At 38.6% G+C, this 20,847-nt stretch overlaps 1 protein-coding gene across 1 annotated transcript in view; it reads right to left on the bottom strand.

Annotated features, from left to right (window-relative positions):
* The window catches only part of LOC149297770 (unconventional myosin-Ie-like), a 65,198-nt gene extending 45,006 nt beyond the window's left edge, over window positions 1–20,192 (bottom strand). Inside the window, exons 1-3 of the mRNA XM_089488214.1 lie at window positions 20,094–20,192; window positions 5,345–5,488; window positions 2,089–2,178 (exon numbers count right to left, since the gene is read on the bottom strand). Coding sequence (XP_089344340.1) covers window positions 2,089–2,178; window positions 5,345–5,488; window positions 20,094–20,192 — 333 coding nt within the window. The remainder of the gene's footprint in view (window positions 1–2,088; window positions 2,179–5,344; window positions 5,489–20,093) is intronic.
* Window positions 20,193–20,847: the final 655 nt, after the last annotated feature.

Here is a 20,847-nt window from a genome sequence, read left to right as displayed (position 1 = left end):
ATTGCTCATGAAAATATGCAGTGATGGGTTTTTTTATGGCTTCTGTGCCAAAGGGGCATACGAGTATCAAGCATAAGACGGACTAATCAGTATGTTTTTGCCAGAAACTGATAACAGCAGTTTGTGGAACAAAAATTAAATTGTAACACCTTGCAGCCTCTGTTTCATGGTGCTTTGGCACAAAAATATGTGCTTCAATTTATATGATTTTTTTTTTTTATTTTTTTTTTTTTTTGAGTATTAGACACCATTCATGGTTGGCATGAATCAACCAGACTACCGGATATGGGTCCCCAGCCCATCCAAAACAAAATACCGGTACAAAGAAAAGTTCTGTTGTCCTGGACAGCCAGCACTAATCCTCACAATCCTCGTGCAGCGGTCACCAAAACTGTGGGCTTGGGGCACTTATATACAGCACTCTCACTAAAAAGAATTATAATTACAGCTGTATAAAACAAAAATTTTTAATAATGTGTGTTGAGGGGTTGCCTAGCAAACAATTCCATATAACTAAATTCTTTGTGCGTAACAGTGCATCTTCTACACAAACCTATTTGGGTACATTGTAAGCTTAATTAATGAATTATACATCAAATGGACCTAGTCAGATTGTATATTCTATGAATGTGTATAGTTATAATGCATCCTGGTGAAATGTACCCAATATAAATATACTGTACATATCGACCCAAGATAGTCTGGAAGGTAATATGCATGATTAAAATATCCGTATATGAATAAATGTATATCATGATAATACCTCCCAGGTAACTGTAATTCACCTATTGGACTACATTAGGGGCTTAATTAATGGAATATTCCACAAAAAAGTTAATGCCTACAAACAGATTATTATCACGGAACAAAATATGTGCTATAGTGTTATTGCATTTCAAATCATGAATAAATGGTACATGAGGATTGTCACCGGCTGCATCAAGTACAGTGCTGGATGTCCGGAACAATCAAACTGCTTTTTTCTTAAATTTTTTTTTTTTTTTTATTACAGGACTTTTAGAAAATGTGTATATCAATCAATATCTGTAGGACTGACCATCTATTCTCCGGTGATATTCTGCCTGGTTGTAGAAAAAAAATAAAGAACCTATATTTTATGTCTGGTTGCACCGCATCAGGATGTATGCAAAAAACAGATTATTCAGCATTTGACACAGAGATAGGTGTCACCCGTGGGTGCAATTGTTATAGTATCATGTGACACATTGCCTCATATAACTCTGATAAAAGAGATGAGCTGAATTCGGAACGACGTGTAATGCTCACATGACCAGAAGCTGAACCAGTGTCTCACAGAGGAAATGCCTAGCTGCATTTCATTGGATTCATTGTTCAAACAGTTTGATTCATCTTTTTTGCTTTTTCCAACTTCTTGTTTTATCTATTTGGTTACTTCCTTTTTGTACGCAAAGCAGATTGCCTTTACATAAAAGTCTTTCATAAATTTCTTCATGGTATTCATACGATAAGCATAAAACTCACTGGCAACTTATTAGTTCCAGAACCTGGAGCTCCAGTGCAGTTATAAACATGTGTCCTCCAGACTTCCTGTAGGCTTAAGTGCCTGCTTATGTAAAGTTACACAATTTAATAATCCACATTTAGGACAACAGTACTGTAACAATAACCAATAACATTAGCATTGCTGGATAGCAGATATTTAAAGGTCTTCCATCAATACCTTGAATTTGACAAAATGTATTGAACATCCTCAAGTCATTTCATTACATAGAACGGTTCCCTGTGACCTACAGCTTACTGGCCCCTGGGATAAAGATATTTATTACAAAGTTTGCTTGACTATTTTTTAGGGACCACAGTCAATGGTATTACATTACGTGGTCTTGAATCCTAAAATAATTGGGGTATCTCACTGCTCCACTCACTTATTTGCACTGATGGGCAGTGCAAGTGGCCCAGTACTATTCCTAAAACAAATGGCATCCTCTCAATTTATTCTTCCTTTCCTCTGAAATATTACACTGCCGTGCAAATGTACTCTACATAAAATGCTAAAAACACAAACTTAAATTAGCCAGGATGTGGATGTACAGTGATCATACTTACAGCTCCTTGATACATTTCAATTTCTTTCTCTCCAAAGTAAGGCATCTGCTTGAATGGGTTGACAGATATCAAAACTGGTCCAATATATGTCTGTGCAAACAGTTAAGTTCTACAAGTGTACACACAATTGTCAAACAGGTACTTGCTACAAACTGCTCTACTAATATTAACATAAAACAGATTGTGACACACTATAAAAAAAACTCCTTTAACCCTTTCAGTAAAAAGAAACAACCTTTTTAGAACTACTTACTTCCTGAAATACAGTATGTCATGTTCTGCACCAGATGTGCAAAAGGTTCCAAAAACTTTGATGCCCTTCAACCATATAAACATGACGCAATCCTTCATTTATAAGTGGTGTATCTGGCATATTTGGCAAGTGATTGTTAGCCGTTTTAAAAATGAAACAATCGTAAAGTCGTACCCAAGCAGATTAATGTATAGCTAGATCATTAGCAAACAGGTCATCAAAACACAAATTGCATCTAGACCATAGAATATGAGCAGTTGTTGCTATTCTCTTTTCAGATGTGTATTCAGAATATACAATTGAAAGCAAAATATGCATATAAATAAATGGCATTTCAAAATGTAAACTACAACCAGTAATAGATTTGTTACATTTGAGTATGACAACACAGCTCTTCACATTTTACTAGAAATCTTGCATGCACAGAGTTATTTGAAGATAAACAATAGCTCCATTTGATCGAGTGTCCAATAATCCTAGATTCAAGTGGCACAGATTAACACCCATTCATGGCTAGCCACAAACAATCAGCTCATTCATGGTCTCATCTGAACTGAAATGCTTGCCTAATACATTGTTGAGTCAAACGGATATTTGTGCTTTCACTCAGGGGGCACTGAAGCCTATTTTTCAAACTTCCTTCACTAGAAATTTAATTATACACAAATATAAATTGCATATCTTAAACGTTTCCAGATTACCCCTCCAAATTTACCATCAACATTGACAGTGTCATATGCTGCTCAATAATAATGGAATATATACACACCGATCTGCAACATTATGACTACTGACAGGCGAAGGGAATAACACTGATAATCTTGTTATGGCACCTGTCAGTGGGTGACATATAGTAGACAGCAAGTAAACATTTCGTCCTCAAAGTTGGTGCATTAGAAGCAGGAAAAACGTGCAAGCATAAGGATCCGAGCAACTTTGCCAAGGGGCAAATTGTGATGGCTAGACGACTGGGTCAGAGCATCTCAAAAACTGCAGCTCTTGTGGGGTGTTCCCGGTTTGCAGTGGTCAGTACCTATCAAAAGTGGCCCAAGGAAGGAAAAGCATTGAACCGGTGACAGGGTCATGGATAACCAAGGCTCATTGATGCACATGGGGGCGAAGGTTTGCCCCTGTGGTCAAATCCAACAGATAAGCTACTGTAGCTCAGATTGTGGAAAAAGGTGTCAGAACACAGAGCACGTTACAGTTTGTTGTGTATGCAGCTGTGTAGCCACAGACCAGTCAGTGTGCCCATGCTGACCCCTGTTCATTGCCAAAAGAGCCTACAATGGGTATGCGATCATAAGAACTGGACCACGGAGCAATGCAAGAGGGTAGCCTGGTCTGATGAATCACGTGGCACCAGGATGCTTCCATGGAGAGCCTACCTCGCAATTTACAGGACTTAAATTATCTGCTGCTAACGTCTAGTGGAGGTCTGGTGGGGTTCATGCCTTGAGGGGGTCAGGGCAGGTGGTCATAATGTTATGGCTGATCTGTGTACATAATAAAAATGAGGAAACAAGTGCTAAAGTTTGAGCAATAGCTACAGCAGTCAATGGAATGGCATAGAAAATGTAGCACAAATATTCTACGTAAAAATTCCGCTCAAAATGTTCTAAGTAAGCAGAAATTATAGTTTTGTTGGTACATATATATAACTAGATATTACAAGTTTTTATTTAAAGAAAACAGTGTATACACACACATATACCTACATCACTACAAAACTGTCCGATGATCCAAATAAAATGTGTTAATTATATAAAACCATTAAATACTAAAAAGCGAGGCTTTGATCTGAGGAAAAACAATAGCACTTCCATTCTTAGATTTTGCCGAGTACTCCCCTCTGCAGGGAAGTATCTTGATGAAACAGAAGCTTTTTGTTTACTTCCAGAACATTTTAGTCTGCAGTCACATTTCTAACATGAAAAACTTTTTTTGAAGTTCCATTCTTTTCAATTAACATTTCATTTCTCTTTTTTTTTTCCCCTTCTACTTTAATCGCTATCTATCATTAAATACAGCATCCATCAACCCAGTCTATCAGCAAGATGTGCAAACGTTTTGTTGGGGTTAGGAAAGGCGTACACCATTCGCATCGGACTTTGGAATTCAAGCTGTATTCACTCTAAAAACTTTAAACTAGCAAAACAGCTATTTTAGACTATTCAATTGTCCATCAGGCTTGCCATTGCAAGCCAATCTTTGTAGTTCAGCTGGTAGAATACTTGTTTGCACTTGGCACAGACAAACAAGTATTTTTCTGGCTTATGCCTGGAACGGTTCCCTGGTGGTCGGATCACAAAAGTTTTTAAATAGTGAGGAGAAAGACAAATAATCAGAATACCTTACTCACACTGTACTTAAAATATTATAGCTGATGATGACCATCATGAAATGGGATTTGTTTTGTAAACGAACAGTCAGCCTCTTTTTTCAGGGTAAAAAGCTGTAGGTGAATCAGGTACCTGGCTTATCTGACTGAATGAGTCCATTGATTGCACGCTTGACGTTAGGAATAGACTCACCAAAAATGCTAATCAGTGGTGTATTCATCTTTGAGGCCACACTAGACCTTACGTCCATGGACAACATCTCCAGTACAATAAAATGCACTGCACACCTTTAGGAAATGAAGCATGGGATATGATTTCCGGCTAGCTCTATCTTAAAGGCACACGTCGCCTTTAAATTAACTGTATAGAGGCTGCGCTGAGCCGAAACAGCCTCCATAGTGTAAATAGGCTGGTTACAAAGATCTACCTTGTAACCGGGCCATTGTACAGCAGGACACTGGGGGCAGATCACCCTCTCAGGCTGGATCGCAAGTCGGCCTATGCCAGGATATGTCCCCGACACCAAACCAGTCCATGATCCTAGTTTTAGACATTTTTTTAAATATGACAAAATCATCCATTTGACATTTAATAACAGATACAGCAAACAGAAAAGTTTACATAACGGCCTTACTAAAACCGAAAAATATCAAAAGGATACAAAGATAAAGTCATCCATGTACCGTTTTTTTAAGTTTTCTACTATAGAGTCTTCTGTAATTTTAGACAAAAGGACCATATCATCGACTCCACTGTGCTTCACATTATGGCTTTGCCAGTGGTATTTGTAGTGTCCTTTACTTCCCTGTAAAGAAACAGATAATAGTTGTTATAAAAAATGTTATATATATCACACACACACTATCCCCCAACATTTAAAATGGACAATTGTTTAAGGGAAACTGTTTAAAAGACGTAGTTATAGATCAACATTTTTAATGTGACACATTGATATCTGATGTCGGAGTATGGAATTCAAAAGAGGAAAATGTACCGTATTTTATTTGTAGATAATTTTGTTTTCTATTTTATTTCGTTTTGGACATTTAGGACTTTAGAACACTTTGACGCACTGATAACTTTTGCTGTGTATAACCGTTTTGAAAAGATGCTCATCAAGGGATAAACAGGGACTGTGGATGTAGGTGCCACAAAAGAACTACTCCTCCTAAAGGAGGGACACCTTACGTATAATATATTCTATAAAACTTAATTCCATGTAAGGGCAACACGCACTATTACTGCAGAACAAATGTAATGCCAATTTTTTTTTTATTATTCAAAGCAGCTTTTTCTGAAATTTCACATACAGAAAATCATTTCTGAATGAGTCACAGTCCTGGAAATTTCCACTTACTCACCAGTCTGCTGCATACAAAAAAAAAAAGTTATAACAGACTTCCACAAACCTGACAACTTAGTTTGTACTATATACACATCGGTATTTAATAAAAACAAAAAAGCACAATGTAGTTCAAGAAAATTCAGATAACTGCAAGTGTAAGTAACTTCACTTTTTTTTTTTTTTTTTTTATGATTTTTTCTTTTAAATATATACGTATACCAAGTGCTCAATCGCCTAAAAATAAAATCCCATTTTATAATCAGTGAGAAAACTGTACAGATCTCAATTTTTACCAAAGCTTAATTAGCCTAGAATTAGGGCTAGTAAAAAAGTCTAAACACCTTAAACATCTCCTTTACGATATTGCCATGGGTAGCTCAAGTACACCTTCAGAGGATGCATTTACCATGTAATGTTACTATGCAATACCATGTCAGCATTTGTTTTATGGACTATCAATATGAAAAAAAGTTACCCTCATATGGTACAGACTATTAGGGGATAATTTTTTGACACACTGGAAAGAGTTCAGAGAACTACAAAAATTTGTTTGCCGCATAAAAATTATCAGGAAAGGCTAAGGGATGTTATATATATTTTGGAGAAAATGAGATGGGAGATCATTTCAGCAACAGACCCTTGGGGCTTGATTATTGTGCAAATCTCCAGAAGAACATTTAGGACAATCGTGAAAGTTATTAAATGTTTTGGTCTGTTTTGATTATTTTATAAATTCAGTAGACCAAGTTCCCTTACCTGGCCACAAGCTAGAAACACATTTGTTTAAACATATTTCAATATGCATACATGAGATTGAAGGTAATTTTGTGAGAACCTGCCAATGGTTACATTTCCTGATTCGTAGCTTTTATGTGCTGGCTGTTTTATTAATAAAACAAATAATTCTATGCACCATGTTGTAATACAGGACACATGAAGAACAAGTACATATCGTCATAGTGTGACATAAGGAAGCGAGACAAGAAGAACCAATAATCAGGAGTTTTATTAGTAGCTTAATTGAAAAAAAAATTCAATGTTCCATCTTCATTTTAAATTGTAGATATTACATAGCACTGACACAGATTTTACTTATTTCTGTAAAATAATTAAGATAACATGAATTATAGGCATATTAAAGATTTAGTTCTATAAGGGCTTGAATGGGTAAAAGCTAATCTCATATGGTATACCAAGTGACAGTTATAATAAGCTCTACAAGGATAAGTTTTAGAAATACGAAATGAACGCAGACTCACAATTTAACTTCTCATATGATTAAAGGATAAAGCGAAGGCACCAAAGTCAATAAAGAAATTCATACACAGTGAAGCAAGATAAAAATGTGCAGTGATTTCTAGAGCCATAAGGAAAACCAAATAATATGCAGACTTGACTATACGAACTGAAAAAAATTGTGATTTTGTTTAATTGATGAATAGGTTTCACAATCTCTACATACCATTTAAAGTAATTATGACTTAGTGAATATAGACCTAAACATGAGTTTATTGCTCTAGATATAGCCACAAATTGATTATGGAAAAGCAGAATTCTGCAAGTGCCCAGATGTAATACAGATGTTGTGAACGTTCTGGCACATTGCTCCTTCATTGTGGTGATGTGGCCTTTTATAAATTTGAAATGCCTACAAGAATTTTACCAAAAAAATAACACAAAAAGTTATAGTAACTCAACTCCTCGATACATTTCCTATTTTAACTGCAGTTTCCTGCCTCTCTGAGGCCCTGGAATTTCTGCAATTTTTAGCACCAACCAAGTTAGGCTTTCACTAGAACAAGCCTCCTCCTCTTAATCTGCGATATTGGAATGTTCTTTCAAAAAACAGATTGTTAAAATCTATATTTGTATTTGAGAACATGCTTAGAACACATCAAGAATTGCATACCACCAAAGACTTTTAGGAGGACATCTGGTCAGCATTTGACATTTTGCAAAATGCAAGGGATGTACTTCACCAACATTTTCCAGAGGTTACCAAAATTGCTGTAGACCTAGAATTTTTACTATAGGTAGAAGTTCAATGTGTAACAGCATACAACTGGTGACATTTTGTAGCAGTGCTGTGGTAATACATTTATATACATTATGAATCATACCATATATGATTGGTACATTTTGCTACTTAAAGAAATGGCCCCACTGCGCATTCCAGTGTTCTACACAGAGCACTAGTGTCGAACAGTAAGAGACAGCCTTTAGTCTTTTGCCGTTTTTTTTTTTTTTTTACCCAGACACCTAAATCCTGTGTGAACATAACAGCACACAAACTATCAGTGAACCCAGCAATTATGAATTTGCGTATAGAGAAAACCAAAAGCATTCCCAGATGCTTCCTTCACTATTCCACAGAAATGAACAATAAATGTGGACTTTTGCAATTATGTATGCTTCAGGTGAGGTGTAAAATGGATCTATATAATATATTTACTATGTAATTGCATTGCAAGGTCTACTTAGGCTTGAGTGTACATCTATAATCACATCCTCTAGTTTGTATGCTTGCAAGCAGGGTCCTCTTTTCACCTAACATAACAAGTCTTCTAACTCTGCCAATTCTTGTTTTACAGGAGACAAGTGGAGTTTGAATGATACCTTTATTGGCTAACTGAGTAAATATAGATTGCAAGCTTTCAAGACCTCTCAGGTCCCTTCATCAGGCATGTTATACAAAAATGTATACCCTTTCAATATATGTACTGTAAGAAGCATTACATAAATAAAATGCAATACATTTGTTTGCACTGAATGGCTTTCAGGCCTATTGCACAAAGTTGAGAGAACTATGTCTAGAGAAGATGAATTAATGTTTTAGTTGTTGATGTTGTTTGTGCAGGGTGTAGTGTTGCAAAAGTGGTACACAGTTCTAGAACCAGCAATGTATGCATTACTCTGAAGCTACTGAAACTATTTTGAACTTGAATGCTAGTTCTAACCCACAATGTAAAAAAAAATAAAAAAATGAACTAGTCTCTCAAAGTACATCCATTTTTATATCGTGTTCCCACTTAAAAAGTTCCTTTCTTGTTATTATTGTTCTCCACAGAGCCGCTGGTCTGCCTCAGAACGCCTTTGCTTGCTATATAAATACCTGCTATAAAATGTAACAGTTGACTCATTACAGAGTCAGCAGATCACATGAAAATAAAAGCATGTCAGCAAAACCAGTTCTTCCTCTCTTTGGGTGAATGTGGATTTATTTTTATTTGGATTGTACTATTTTTGTCTATCCTGAGAACATCAATAGAAACCCGATCTTGGTTACAACTAAACCTGCAAAAATGTTGTTTTAGTAAAACAATTCATAAGGAAACACTTTGCTATGAATTACAAACATGTTTTAAAACATATTGGATTTCCAAATTACTAAAATGAATGCATGCATGCATGCATTTTGTGGTTTATACTGGCCTAAGCCAACTAGGTCTTGCAGGTCCTTGGGGCAGCAGCTACTGTGCTGCAAGGGGAGGAAGCAATCAAGCTTCCCATTCCGGCATTCTTTCATGGGCTGGTTGGGGATGTCCCTTGTAACCATCCCAGGTGGTCTGTGCCTAGCAAGCACAGCCTCCACAGTACGGTTATCTGGCATGATGTCATACCCCAGTGTGCAGTACTGATGACAACAGACATAAGTTACAGGGATGGTGTTGTGCTGCCCTGGGTCAACCCTAAAATGCATTACTACATACATGTATGTTTGCTAGTTACAAGTGTATCACAGTGACCTACAACCCAAAAATTAAGATAAATGTGTAAATGAAATATTCCTGTAAATGCCTCACATAATTAGCCATGAACAGGTCCCAAAGTAAAAAAAAAGTCTTAGTAAAGCTTCACCCCCTACCCCACCTCTAACCACAGATGTCCAAACCAGAAAACTTTTGTTTCTTTGGGGCTTAACTCTCCATTCCCCTTTTTTAAACAATGTCCATCTCTTCTAGGAGCACATCATGTTAATATATAGTTATATATTATATATGTATAATGACCAGTTTGGTTGCGTGGTTGTATCACAGTATTCTATAACCCTAAATGATATTAACAATGAGAGACGACTACAGGAAATATAATATAATCTAACTTTTACTATGTAAAAATGCTATAACTTAGAAACACATCTTACAATATTTTGTTGGAAAACAAAAATATTAAGGCCTTGTGAAAAACCTTAAATTTCCATAATACCAAATAAAAAAAATCATTATAACTCTACTAGTACATAACTGTACATTTACGGTACTTCAATAGTTAAATCCTTTTTTGCTAGACCTCAATGTGGCATTTCTTTACTTAGTAAAAACAGGATTTCCCCATCCTATGTATGAATGCGGACCTTCACATCTAGGGGTTTCCAAAATCAAAATACATTTTATCTGATTTTTCTAGTTCTCTAAGCATTCACATGTACCTTCTTAATTTAAAACAAGGATCTTTTACATCTTCCCGAATTGTCACTATCTGACATAACTTAAATGCTATGCTTCCAATCATGGCTACATTGGTAAAAAGGTTAGAAAACACACTTTAATATTGCTGGAAAACAAGACAGCAGTCTCTATATTGTCCTAAATGTGGCCCCACAGATATCCTATTGAAAAGTAGCACAGGTGGTTCTGCTATTGTCAGGATATACTGAAAATGAAAAGCTCTTCTGACCATAGAGGTGTTATTGATTAAAAGAAGCAAGCCCACAGTCCTAAAACTCCAATACATAAATAACATTTTAACCCAATGTCGTCAAACCTAGAGATGTAGGTTCCCCTAAAGTTCTTTGAAAACCAAAATATTTATAATGTGCTGTTGTATAATATTTTAATCCCTGGGAACCTCACAGAGTTGGCTATGCAGAGATCCCCTCTACGGGTGTAGCACTTTGTTCAGGGCTTGCCTTAGTTATACTTCATTGAGTGGAAAGTAGGCATGAAGCGAGGAAAACCTGGATGTGATTTTGAGAGCCCAATGCCACACCAGAAGTCCTCTTTAGAGAAACACACTTCAACACTGCTTAACCTTAGACAACTTACACTTAACCTAAGGAAACCTATGTATTTTTTCCATTACAGGTAAGGATATAATTAGCCCTAAGCACTTTTATCCAATTATGTGGCTGTGCATACATATAGATAACACGCAAAGCCCTTGTAGGTTACAGTATGCAACATATTGCAAGGAAGGCACACATTATGTCCCATAATTATAGTACAGAAGCAGAGTCCTAAGCATAGATTACATATTTACACAATTATGACTACATTTTTGTACATCTGGTTTATCTGCTTTTGTGTGTCATCAGCTTACCCAATGGTTGTGCAAGGTGTGTGTCTGCATGTGTGTGTGTGTATACCGCCCAACATTGCAGGTGTCAAATCAACTCCAATCTTAGCATCATCATGATGCTGTATAACCTTCACGTAGTCTCACAGAAAAAGTGTTTTCTAAAAGGCACCAAAATGCAGAATATGCCCCTTATTGTCACCAATTAATCAATCCTTCCCCCCTTCTAATACGGTTTCTTTCCATGGGAAATACAACTTCACCACAGGTAATATTTTTGAACATGTTACTTTAGTAAACACTATTGTTCAGAGTTTTTTTTGGTTGTTTTTTTAAAATTAAATGTTTCCCCTGACCCTAAAGGCTGAATTAAAAATACAGTTTAATATTTTTAAGTGTTTGTCCCTGTACATTGCCAAAAGAGGGAAATTAGTCATTAGAATTCTGGCTCAGAATTCCAGCAAAGATGACCTAATTGTTCCTGAGCATTAAAAGGTCCATTACAAGAATGGCTTGGTTACACCCCGACTCAGTGAAGTACTTGAAATTGCTGTGTATTCAAAACTCCTATTTACTGAACTTCTGCCAAGTAGAAGCCAACCAGTAAATGGTCTACTTGTCCAGATATAGAAGCCTGTTAATCGTGCCACTAGCAGACTGGAAAGTCTCACTGTGCTACAGCTATTACACCGAAGAGACCTTTCAACCTTCCACAGACACACATATATACACATATGTATATATCACACACAAACAGGTCTACATTTGAAAATAAAAGAGTGTCACTGCTGGTGCCCAAGGAGTAACAGATGCAGGAGCCAATGAGCATGCCACTCTTCAAGTTTCTAAATCATTTGAAACATGCAGCCTATGTATGTTTGTCAAACCCAGACTTTCATCAATCCATGTAGGTTTATTCCATGGCTCATTAAGGATTATCTCATTCTTCACCGGTTCCAGAAAAGACAACAGTTAAAAAAAACAAAACACAACAATTATTATATATCAAGTATTATCTATGCATAAAAATGCATTAAAAATATATTCCCTCTACAAGAAAAGGTTACATTAAAACATAATACTGGCCCTTATTTTAATATAATGTAAAAAAAGAAATCCACAAAAACACACAAATTCACCCCTTCCTCAAACACATACAAACATGAACTAATACTTGTGAATTGGTTAATCCTTAATATGTCTGAAGTGATGATCAGGGGTCTGAACTGCAGAACATTAAATGGACTATGCTAAGAAAATCTGAAACATTAACCAATTATACAGTTCTACGTAGAGAAAAATAAAAGCTTCATAAAGAAACATCACGCTGACTCCACGTCAATAGACTGTGTTCAGTTCAAACAAACACTGTGTTCTATATGCACAGCATAAGAAACTAGTATCCACTGACCTTGCTATCAGGCCACATGGGATTCAGTCCTTACGAATAGTCTATAAAAAATAAGTTGCAAAACAGTTGCCTTTTCTCTGTATGGCAGTGATGCATAAAAAATATAAATCTTTGTGCATGTGAATTTAGAGGTTACCCTGCAACAAATGAAGTCGAGTAGTCTACTTTGGGGGCCAAAACATTACAGGATCAGCAACTTAGAGGGCTACCTTGCTGCGAATGCCAAACCCACAGAAAGGCTAATTTAGTATGTCATGCTAACGTGTGATAATTTTATATCACTATGATTTGTTAGAATGCTCAGATTAGAGGGATTAAAGATTGGGGGGGGGGGTTGCATTTGTACTTCTGTGATTTTACGGACTTCTTGGTTAAATGTAAAATGTAAATGTGTAGTGGGAGCACTACCTAGTAAGTACTCAGGTTCCTATTATATGAAACCAGTTCATTTTTTATATCACTGGGGTGAATCTTGCCAACCTGCCCATATTTTGTTGGTGTGTTTGAGGAACAGAAACTTTGCAAAGCACCCCCGACACTGTTATAACTTCAAGGAGTAATAGAGCTGTAAGGAGACCCTAGAAGCCAACACGTCAAACTTTTACGGACATTGCATTGTTCAACCAGAAATGATTCACTTGTTTAAAATAACAAACAATGCGTAAATGATACAGAACTAAGAAGAGTGAATCATGAATGGCAAAAAATTGCTGGCAAAAACAGGAACAAAATGGACTTCAAGGTAACAATTGGATATAATTCATAACCATGATGATACGATATGCAGACACAGCAAAATTTAGGTAATGAACATGTAATCCAATGGCCATTGTTGTACATCTTAGTTATGTTCCGGAAAGATCTGTGATTGGGACACTTAAGGACAGAATTGAACACCCTGCTGTTTTATTAGAGCCAGTATTTTCATTGAGTTAATCAACCCCCCCCAGATTCTGATAAACTCTCAATGTCAAAAATTACAACACCAAAAGAAAACCAAGAACTCTATCATGTGTCTTAATTTCGAAAATATAATTACTTTGATTACTCAGCTACTTGTACTTTTACCATGCATACATGTGCAAGGTGTGACCTTTATTAAGGGTGTGTGCGCCATTAAAGATGTCCTTCTTGGGCTGAAATTTGCTCCGGGTATTATGAACAATTGGTATAGCTGTCAATTTAGTCCTAAGGAGGACCGCACAATAAGGAAAGTAAAATAAGTGAGCCGACGATAAGCTGACAAGACATGTTTAATGAATTTATATACCGAGTAACAAACAGTTGTCAATACCCTCTCCTAGTCTTTGAAGGAGGGCAGTGGATATGGTTATGTGTTACATGAATATGGTTTGATGTTCTGCCCTCACTACTTAACCAAAGTAGGACAGCTATGAATAACTACTTTTCAAATGTGATATTTTTGCAAATTTAATTTCTGTTTTATATAATGTTTGGATACTATTTGAATAAATGAAATTGGCCGGCATAGATTTTTACACAATTTTTTTTGCTATAACTTAGCTTTAGGTTGGGGGTTGAAAGGGGAATGTTATGGGAACAATAATATCTCAATCAATGAACAACACCCTGAAAGGGGACTGCTGGTCAGCCAACCTATCACCCATATAGTGTAAATACCCAGAGACTCCGGATCAATCTCATGTCCAAGTACTGAGCTGGATTTTCAATGTGCAGAACATTGATTTTAAGACACCAAACTAATACGCAAGTGAAATGTACCGGTATTTATTATAAAGTATCTAGATATGAAAAGTCTGCAGCTATTTATTTAGGCCTAGACAGGCATTAAGTCAGCAAGCCACCTAGACAGTCCTGATAATATGGAAGCCAAGGTATGTGCCTCTTGAGTCACATATCTGCAGAGAACTAGAATACGAGGCTGTATTTTAGGGACCTAAACATAAATATATCATTGCTTGTATACATACTTCATACTTTTACTACATGCTATATTTCAATATGGTGAATATTTGACAATTATATGTTATGCTGAGCTGCTTTTTAACCTAGCAGAGATCGCACAGAAACATCCTTAATCTAACTGGCAATGAACGTATTGTATCTAGAATTTAAGCAATAATGCTTTCTCAACACATCTGAACTTGACAAAATATGTTCTCCAGAAATGTCCAGGTGTTTAACAGTCAAGGGAAAAACAAAGTAGTTATGCTATTAGGCCTTATAATTTACCACTTTTATACTGACTGAAAGTAACATTCTTCTAGTTGACAAGAATGACACAAGTTGCAATGTAGCATTCCGGTGTTATAATACCTTATTGTCATAAACTTATGCTAAGAACTACAATGGCTCACTCATGATTTCCTCCATGTAGAAAAAGCAAGCGTGGTGAAACAAATGAAACAGCCGGTGCAGGGAACTGCTTTGCTGTGTGTGTATATTATATATATATACACATACATACACACACACACACACACATATACACACACTTTTTTGATAAATCAATATATGATAGTACTTCCTTAGAAGTCGCTTTAGGGCTACTTGGCTGGGCCAGCTTAAAATAAAATGCATACACACACTTTTTTTTTGATAAATCAATATATGACAGTACTTCCTTAGAAGGGACCCTGGAACACTAGTGTGTCGCTTTAGGGCTACTTGGCTGGGCCAGCATAAAATAAAACACACACACACACTTTCCTTAATAAAAACATTAATTCAACTAAATGCAGAATTTGTCTGACGTCTGAAAAACACCGGTACATAGCAAACCCCTTCTAATCCATTACTCCTCCAGACAGAGCCGGCCTTAGGTGTTCCGGCGCCCTGTGCGAACTACTCCTCTGGCGCCCCCCCTCTGCCCCTTCAATCTCCCCCCCCTCTGCCCCTTCCTTCAAACTCCCCCCCCCTCTGCCCCTTCCTTCAAACTCCCCCCCCTCTGCCCCTTCCTTCAAACTCCCCCCCCCTCTGCCCCTTCCTTCAAACTCCCCCCCCCTCTGCCCCTTCCTTCAAACTCCCCCCCCCCTCTGCCCCTTCCTTCAAACTCCCCCCCCTCTGCCCCTTCCTTCAAACTCCCCCCCCTCTGCCCCTTCCTTCAAACTCCCCCCCCTCTGCCCCTTCCTTCAAACTCCCCCCCCCCTGCCCCTTCCTTCAAACTCCCCCCCCCTCTGCCCCTTCCTTCAAACTCCCCCCTGCCCCTTCCTTCAAACTCCCCCCCCCTGCCCCTTCCTTCAAACTCCCCCCCCCTGCCCCTTCCTTCAAACTCCCCCCCCTGCCCCTTCCTTCAAACTCCCCCCCCTGCCCCTTCCTTCAAACTCCCCCCCCTGCCCCTTCCTTCAAACTCCCCCCCCCTGCCCCTTCCTTCAAACTCCCCCCCTGCCCCTTCCTTCAAACTCCCCCCCCTTCAAACTCCCCCCTGCCCCTTCCTTCAAACCCCCCCTCCCTTCAAACTCCCCCCCCTCTGCCCCTTCCTTCAAACCCCCCCTCCCTTCAAACTCCCCCCCCTCTGCCCCTTCCTTCAAACCCCCCCTCCCTTCAAACTCCCCCCCGCCCCTTCCTTCAACCCCCCCCCTCTGCCCCTTCCTTCAAACTCCCCCCCCTCTGCCCCTTCCTTCAAACTCCCCCCCCTCTGCCCCTTCCTTCAAACTCCCCCCCCTCTGCCCCTTCCTTCAAACTCCCCCCCTCTGCCCCTTCCTTCAACCCCCCCCCTGCCCCTTCCTTCAACCCCCCCCCTGCCCCTTCCTTCAACCCCCCCCTGCCCCTTCCTTCAACCCCCCCCTGCCCCTTCCTTCAACCCCCCCCTGCCCCTTCCTTCAAACTCCCCCCCCTCTGCCCCTTCCTTCAAACTATGCCCCCCCTCTGCCCCTTCCTTCAAACTATGCCCCCCCTCTGCCCCTTCCTTCAAACTATGCCCCCCCTCTGCCCCTTCCTTCAAACTATGCCCCCCCTCTGCCCCTTCCTTCAAACTATGCCCCCCCTCTGCCCCTTCCTTCAAACTATGCCCCCCTCTGCCCCTTCCTAACTACCCCCTCTCTGCCCCTTCCTAACTACCCCCTCTCTGCCCCTTCCTAACTACCCCCCACCTCCCTACTTCTCCTTATCCTAACTTACCTTGAGGAGTCCTGCCGGCATTTCATGTTGAATGCCGGAATAGTCCGGTGCTCAACATGAGATCCCGGCACCGCGACGGAGTCATGGAGAGTAAGGGGCTTCGAGCGGTTGCTGAGAACTTCACGAGCAACTGCTCGGCGCCCCTGCCCGGGACATAAATGAAAACGTTGTTTTTTTTTAACTTTATTTAACATCCTCCATGTTAAATAAAGTTTAAAAAAAACAACAATGTTTTCATTTAGGTGCAGAGGGGGCGGCAGCGGACCCCGCGGCGGCGGAGGAGGAGGACTCCGTGGCGGCGGCGGACCCCGCGGCGGCGCCCCCTGTGCGGTCACACAGGTTGCACACCCCAAAGGCCGGCCCTGCCTCCAGAGAGTGAATACCTTTATTCGGTGGAGGTTGTCTGAGGTTAGTTATGGACACTTCAAACGCACAGTTCAAATTGATTTGGCTGCTAGAGTCTGAGGTAACTGTTCCTGTAGTGATCCATTTATTATTTATACTAAAGAAACATCTAATTCCAGCATTAATAAAATCTAAGCTTTAAAAATATAAACTACATCATTCATATTATCCTAATTTCTAGGCAAGTTTCTTCTTAACATGAAATTCTTCACTGTTCAGAATAACACAAAGCAAAATGTCATTTTTATTCTCATTTTAGTATTCCCAATGAAAAAATATGGAGCATGTACATTTTATAATTAGCAAATGTGTTCGATCGGATGGAACAGCACACTAGCTACCAAAAACCTAAATTAAATTTCTGCATATATTGGTTTAAAGAAGTTCAAATGCAACTGCTTAATAAAATATACATTGCTGGAGGATAACCATGTTTATTCTTTATCTTCATAAATTATCAGCCATATTTATGATTATCGCAACTATACTGATTAAACACAAAAACCAAATAATCAACTGAAATATTCATTGTTGCAGACAGAGTTCTGGAAAGGGCTTGGCAAGTTACTCTGCGGCAGCAGGTTCCAAAAAATTTATTTATTTCCTTCTGTAAGTTTACACAATTCTGTAAAAATGAAATCTGAATTCAATGGAAGATACAGCAGAATATGAGAACCTGAAACACTTTGTGCTAAGTGACAATTGTGGCATTAAGGAAAGAAAAAAGTTAAAATGTTTGAATGACAGTCACGTCCCAAATTTCCAGGCCAAATCTCACTGCGCAAGGAAGTAAGCCTTACTGCTCCTACCAGGTGGAGCCAATTCTTCACATTAACTAAACGGTCGATAGGACATAAATTGTGGTTTCGCCAGGTATTTTGCAATGCACGCTAAGGCAGCAAACACATACCTTTTACATGCTAAACCATAACAAAAAAAACTATTTGAGAAGAAATTAAGAGGCAAGAGGAACTGCACACCAACCACAAAAAGCACTTTAGAAGAAAACAAAAAGGATATGAGGCAGAAATAACACACACACAAACCTTGCTCAGGATGAGCAATTTGTATACATAATAAAGATTATAACTGAAGTTCTCATCACGTTTTAACATAAAACATTCGGGTGCCTGGAACATGACGAGCAGTCAGTCGGATTTAGCAGCTTTTGGAAACTTATTTTTAATCAGATCTGATCCAACGTCAGCCACATAATTAATATGTTGTAACGGTTAATAGATCCTGCTTCTTTGAAACAGATATAGTACATTCCCAGCCAATTATATTCCCCAGCTCCTGAACACAAAAAGCAGCAGACTAAACTCATCAGCAAAGCCTGCGAAAAGCCAATGCAATGAACTGTGCAGGCAATTAAACCACAGGGAGACGGCCAGGCTGTTCATGTTTCGGATACAATGATAGCATACACACAGTGTTACTAGGATTAAAAAGCAAACACTGATAAGGTCTGGACTTAACCTGAACCACATGCAAAATGGGAGTACTAGCAAGCTAGATTTCCATTTTTTGTGCTACTTAACAATAAGATACTTCAACCATAGGAACAAGTTAAAATGTGAGTGTATATCTTGCAAGCGAGCTGTGCAGAAAAACCTAACCAATCTTAATACGACGACAAGCATGATGTTCTGTATACATATGCTGTAATACGCACATATATGCAATGTCCTTAATAGGGTATTGTTTTTTCTAGGTCTTTTAACAAAATACAAATAAGTAAAAAAAAAAAAAAACCCCACCATATTCACACTTTCTAGAAGACGAAACACTGTGGTTACCTCCATGTTTAAGCCACTTTATATTGCCCAAGTTACAAAAAGCATTTAAAGCCACATTAAAGCTACAGCTTTATTTGTCATACAAGTATAATTTTTTACACTGCATGGCCATGACTTAGTCACATTTCCCACTTTTCATATAATCTGCTGGCTTCTGCGTTGTCTACACAGCTTGGAACAGAATACTGTAACTTCTTAAACTATTGCTTCAAAGGGTCAGGGAACCTTGGCACAATTGTAAGGTTACTAAGCGGCAGACAAAAAAAAAAAAAAAAAAGTTGAAAGTGGTAAATTGATTTATAGGTTCACATGGATTTTCATGCAACTGAAATTATAATGGGTATACAAGGCCTTCAAGACAAATTAAATAGCAAAAAAATATATATAAAAAGATGTAAATTTCCTTAAAGCCTTATCCCATTATGCTACAGACATGTTAATAGTTTTTTTTGTATTTAACCATATGAGTGAACAGGAGTCAAATCAATATTTGGTGTGACCACTATTTGTCTTCAAAACAGCATCAATTCTTTTAGCATCACTTGGGTACAAAGTCAGGGATTTTGTAGGCACATAGTTAGGTGTAGGATTAAACAATCTCTCTTGCCACAGCATTTCAAATGGGTGGAAGTCTGGACATTGACTGGGCCATTGCAACACCTTGATTCTTTTCATTTTCAGCTTTTCTGTTGTAGATTTGCTGGTATACTTGGGATCATTGTTCTGTTGCATGACCCATTTTCAGCCAAGCTTTAGCCATTGGACACATGGGCTCCAGAATACTTTGGAGTTAACGGTCGACTCAATGACTGCAAAACAAGCCCAAATCATCACCCCTCCATCACCATGGCAAGACCGTTGGTAAGTTGTGTTTGCGCCAATATGCTGTGTTTGGTTTTCACCAAACATGGTGCTGTGCATTATGGCCAAACAACTCCACTTTGGTCTTATCTGTCCAAAGGACATTGTTCGAGAAGTCTTGTAGTTTGTTCAGATGCAACTTTGAAAACCTAAGCTGTGCTGCCAAGAGGCTCTCTCTCCCTTCCAAACATACCATACTTGTACAGTCTTCTAATTTTACCGTCATGCACGTTAACCGGGTCTGTAGAGTCTGAGATGTAACGCTTTGGTGTTTTGCAACTTCTACGAGCATTGCGCGGTCCCTCCTCATGGGAAGATTGGCAACTGTCTTGAATGTTTCCACCTTTCTCACTGTAGAATGATGACTTCAGCTTGTTTGGAAATGGCTTTATACACTTTCCCAGATTGACTGACAGCAACAGTTGCTTCTCTAAGATAATTGCTTATGTCTTTCCGCCTTGGCATCGTGTTAACACACAGCTAAATGCTTATTTTTTAGAGGTGGTCACACTTTCTGATCAATCAATCAAGGGCATTTGATTAGCAGCACTTGAAGGCTACTTAGCATCTTAATTCCTATGGAAGCAGTAAGGGTGTATTTAGCTTTTCACAGGACACCGAGTAATGTGCTGTTCACGTGAGGGTTGTATTTACCTATTTTATAGACCTGCTAAGGAACATATGGTTGTTGCTATGAATTCTATGGTTTTACATATCAGGATATAATGTGTGCACTTTTTTTTCCTACACGACTATCTTCAGCATAAGTGAAAATATTGCCCCCACAGAACCTGGATCTCAACTTAATCAAGTCTGTCTAGGATTACATGGAGAGAGATAAGGAACTGAAGCTGCTTAAATCCACAAAAGAACTGTAGTTAGTTATCCAAGGTGTTTGGAACAACCTACCTGCAAAGTTCCTTAACAAAACCCTGTGCAAGTGTTCC

The sequence above is a fragment of the Sceloporus occidentalis genome, unplaced genomic scaffold (assembly GCF_023333645.1).
Source record: "Sceloporus occidentalis isolate IW3139 unplaced genomic scaffold, rSceOcc1.0.p SCAF_37, whole genome shotgun sequence".
Classification (NCBI taxonomy): domain Eukaryota; kingdom Metazoa; phylum Chordata; class Lepidosauria; order Squamata; family Phrynosomatidae; genus Sceloporus; species Sceloporus occidentalis.
This window is presented reverse-complemented; position numbering and strand designations above follow the sequence as displayed.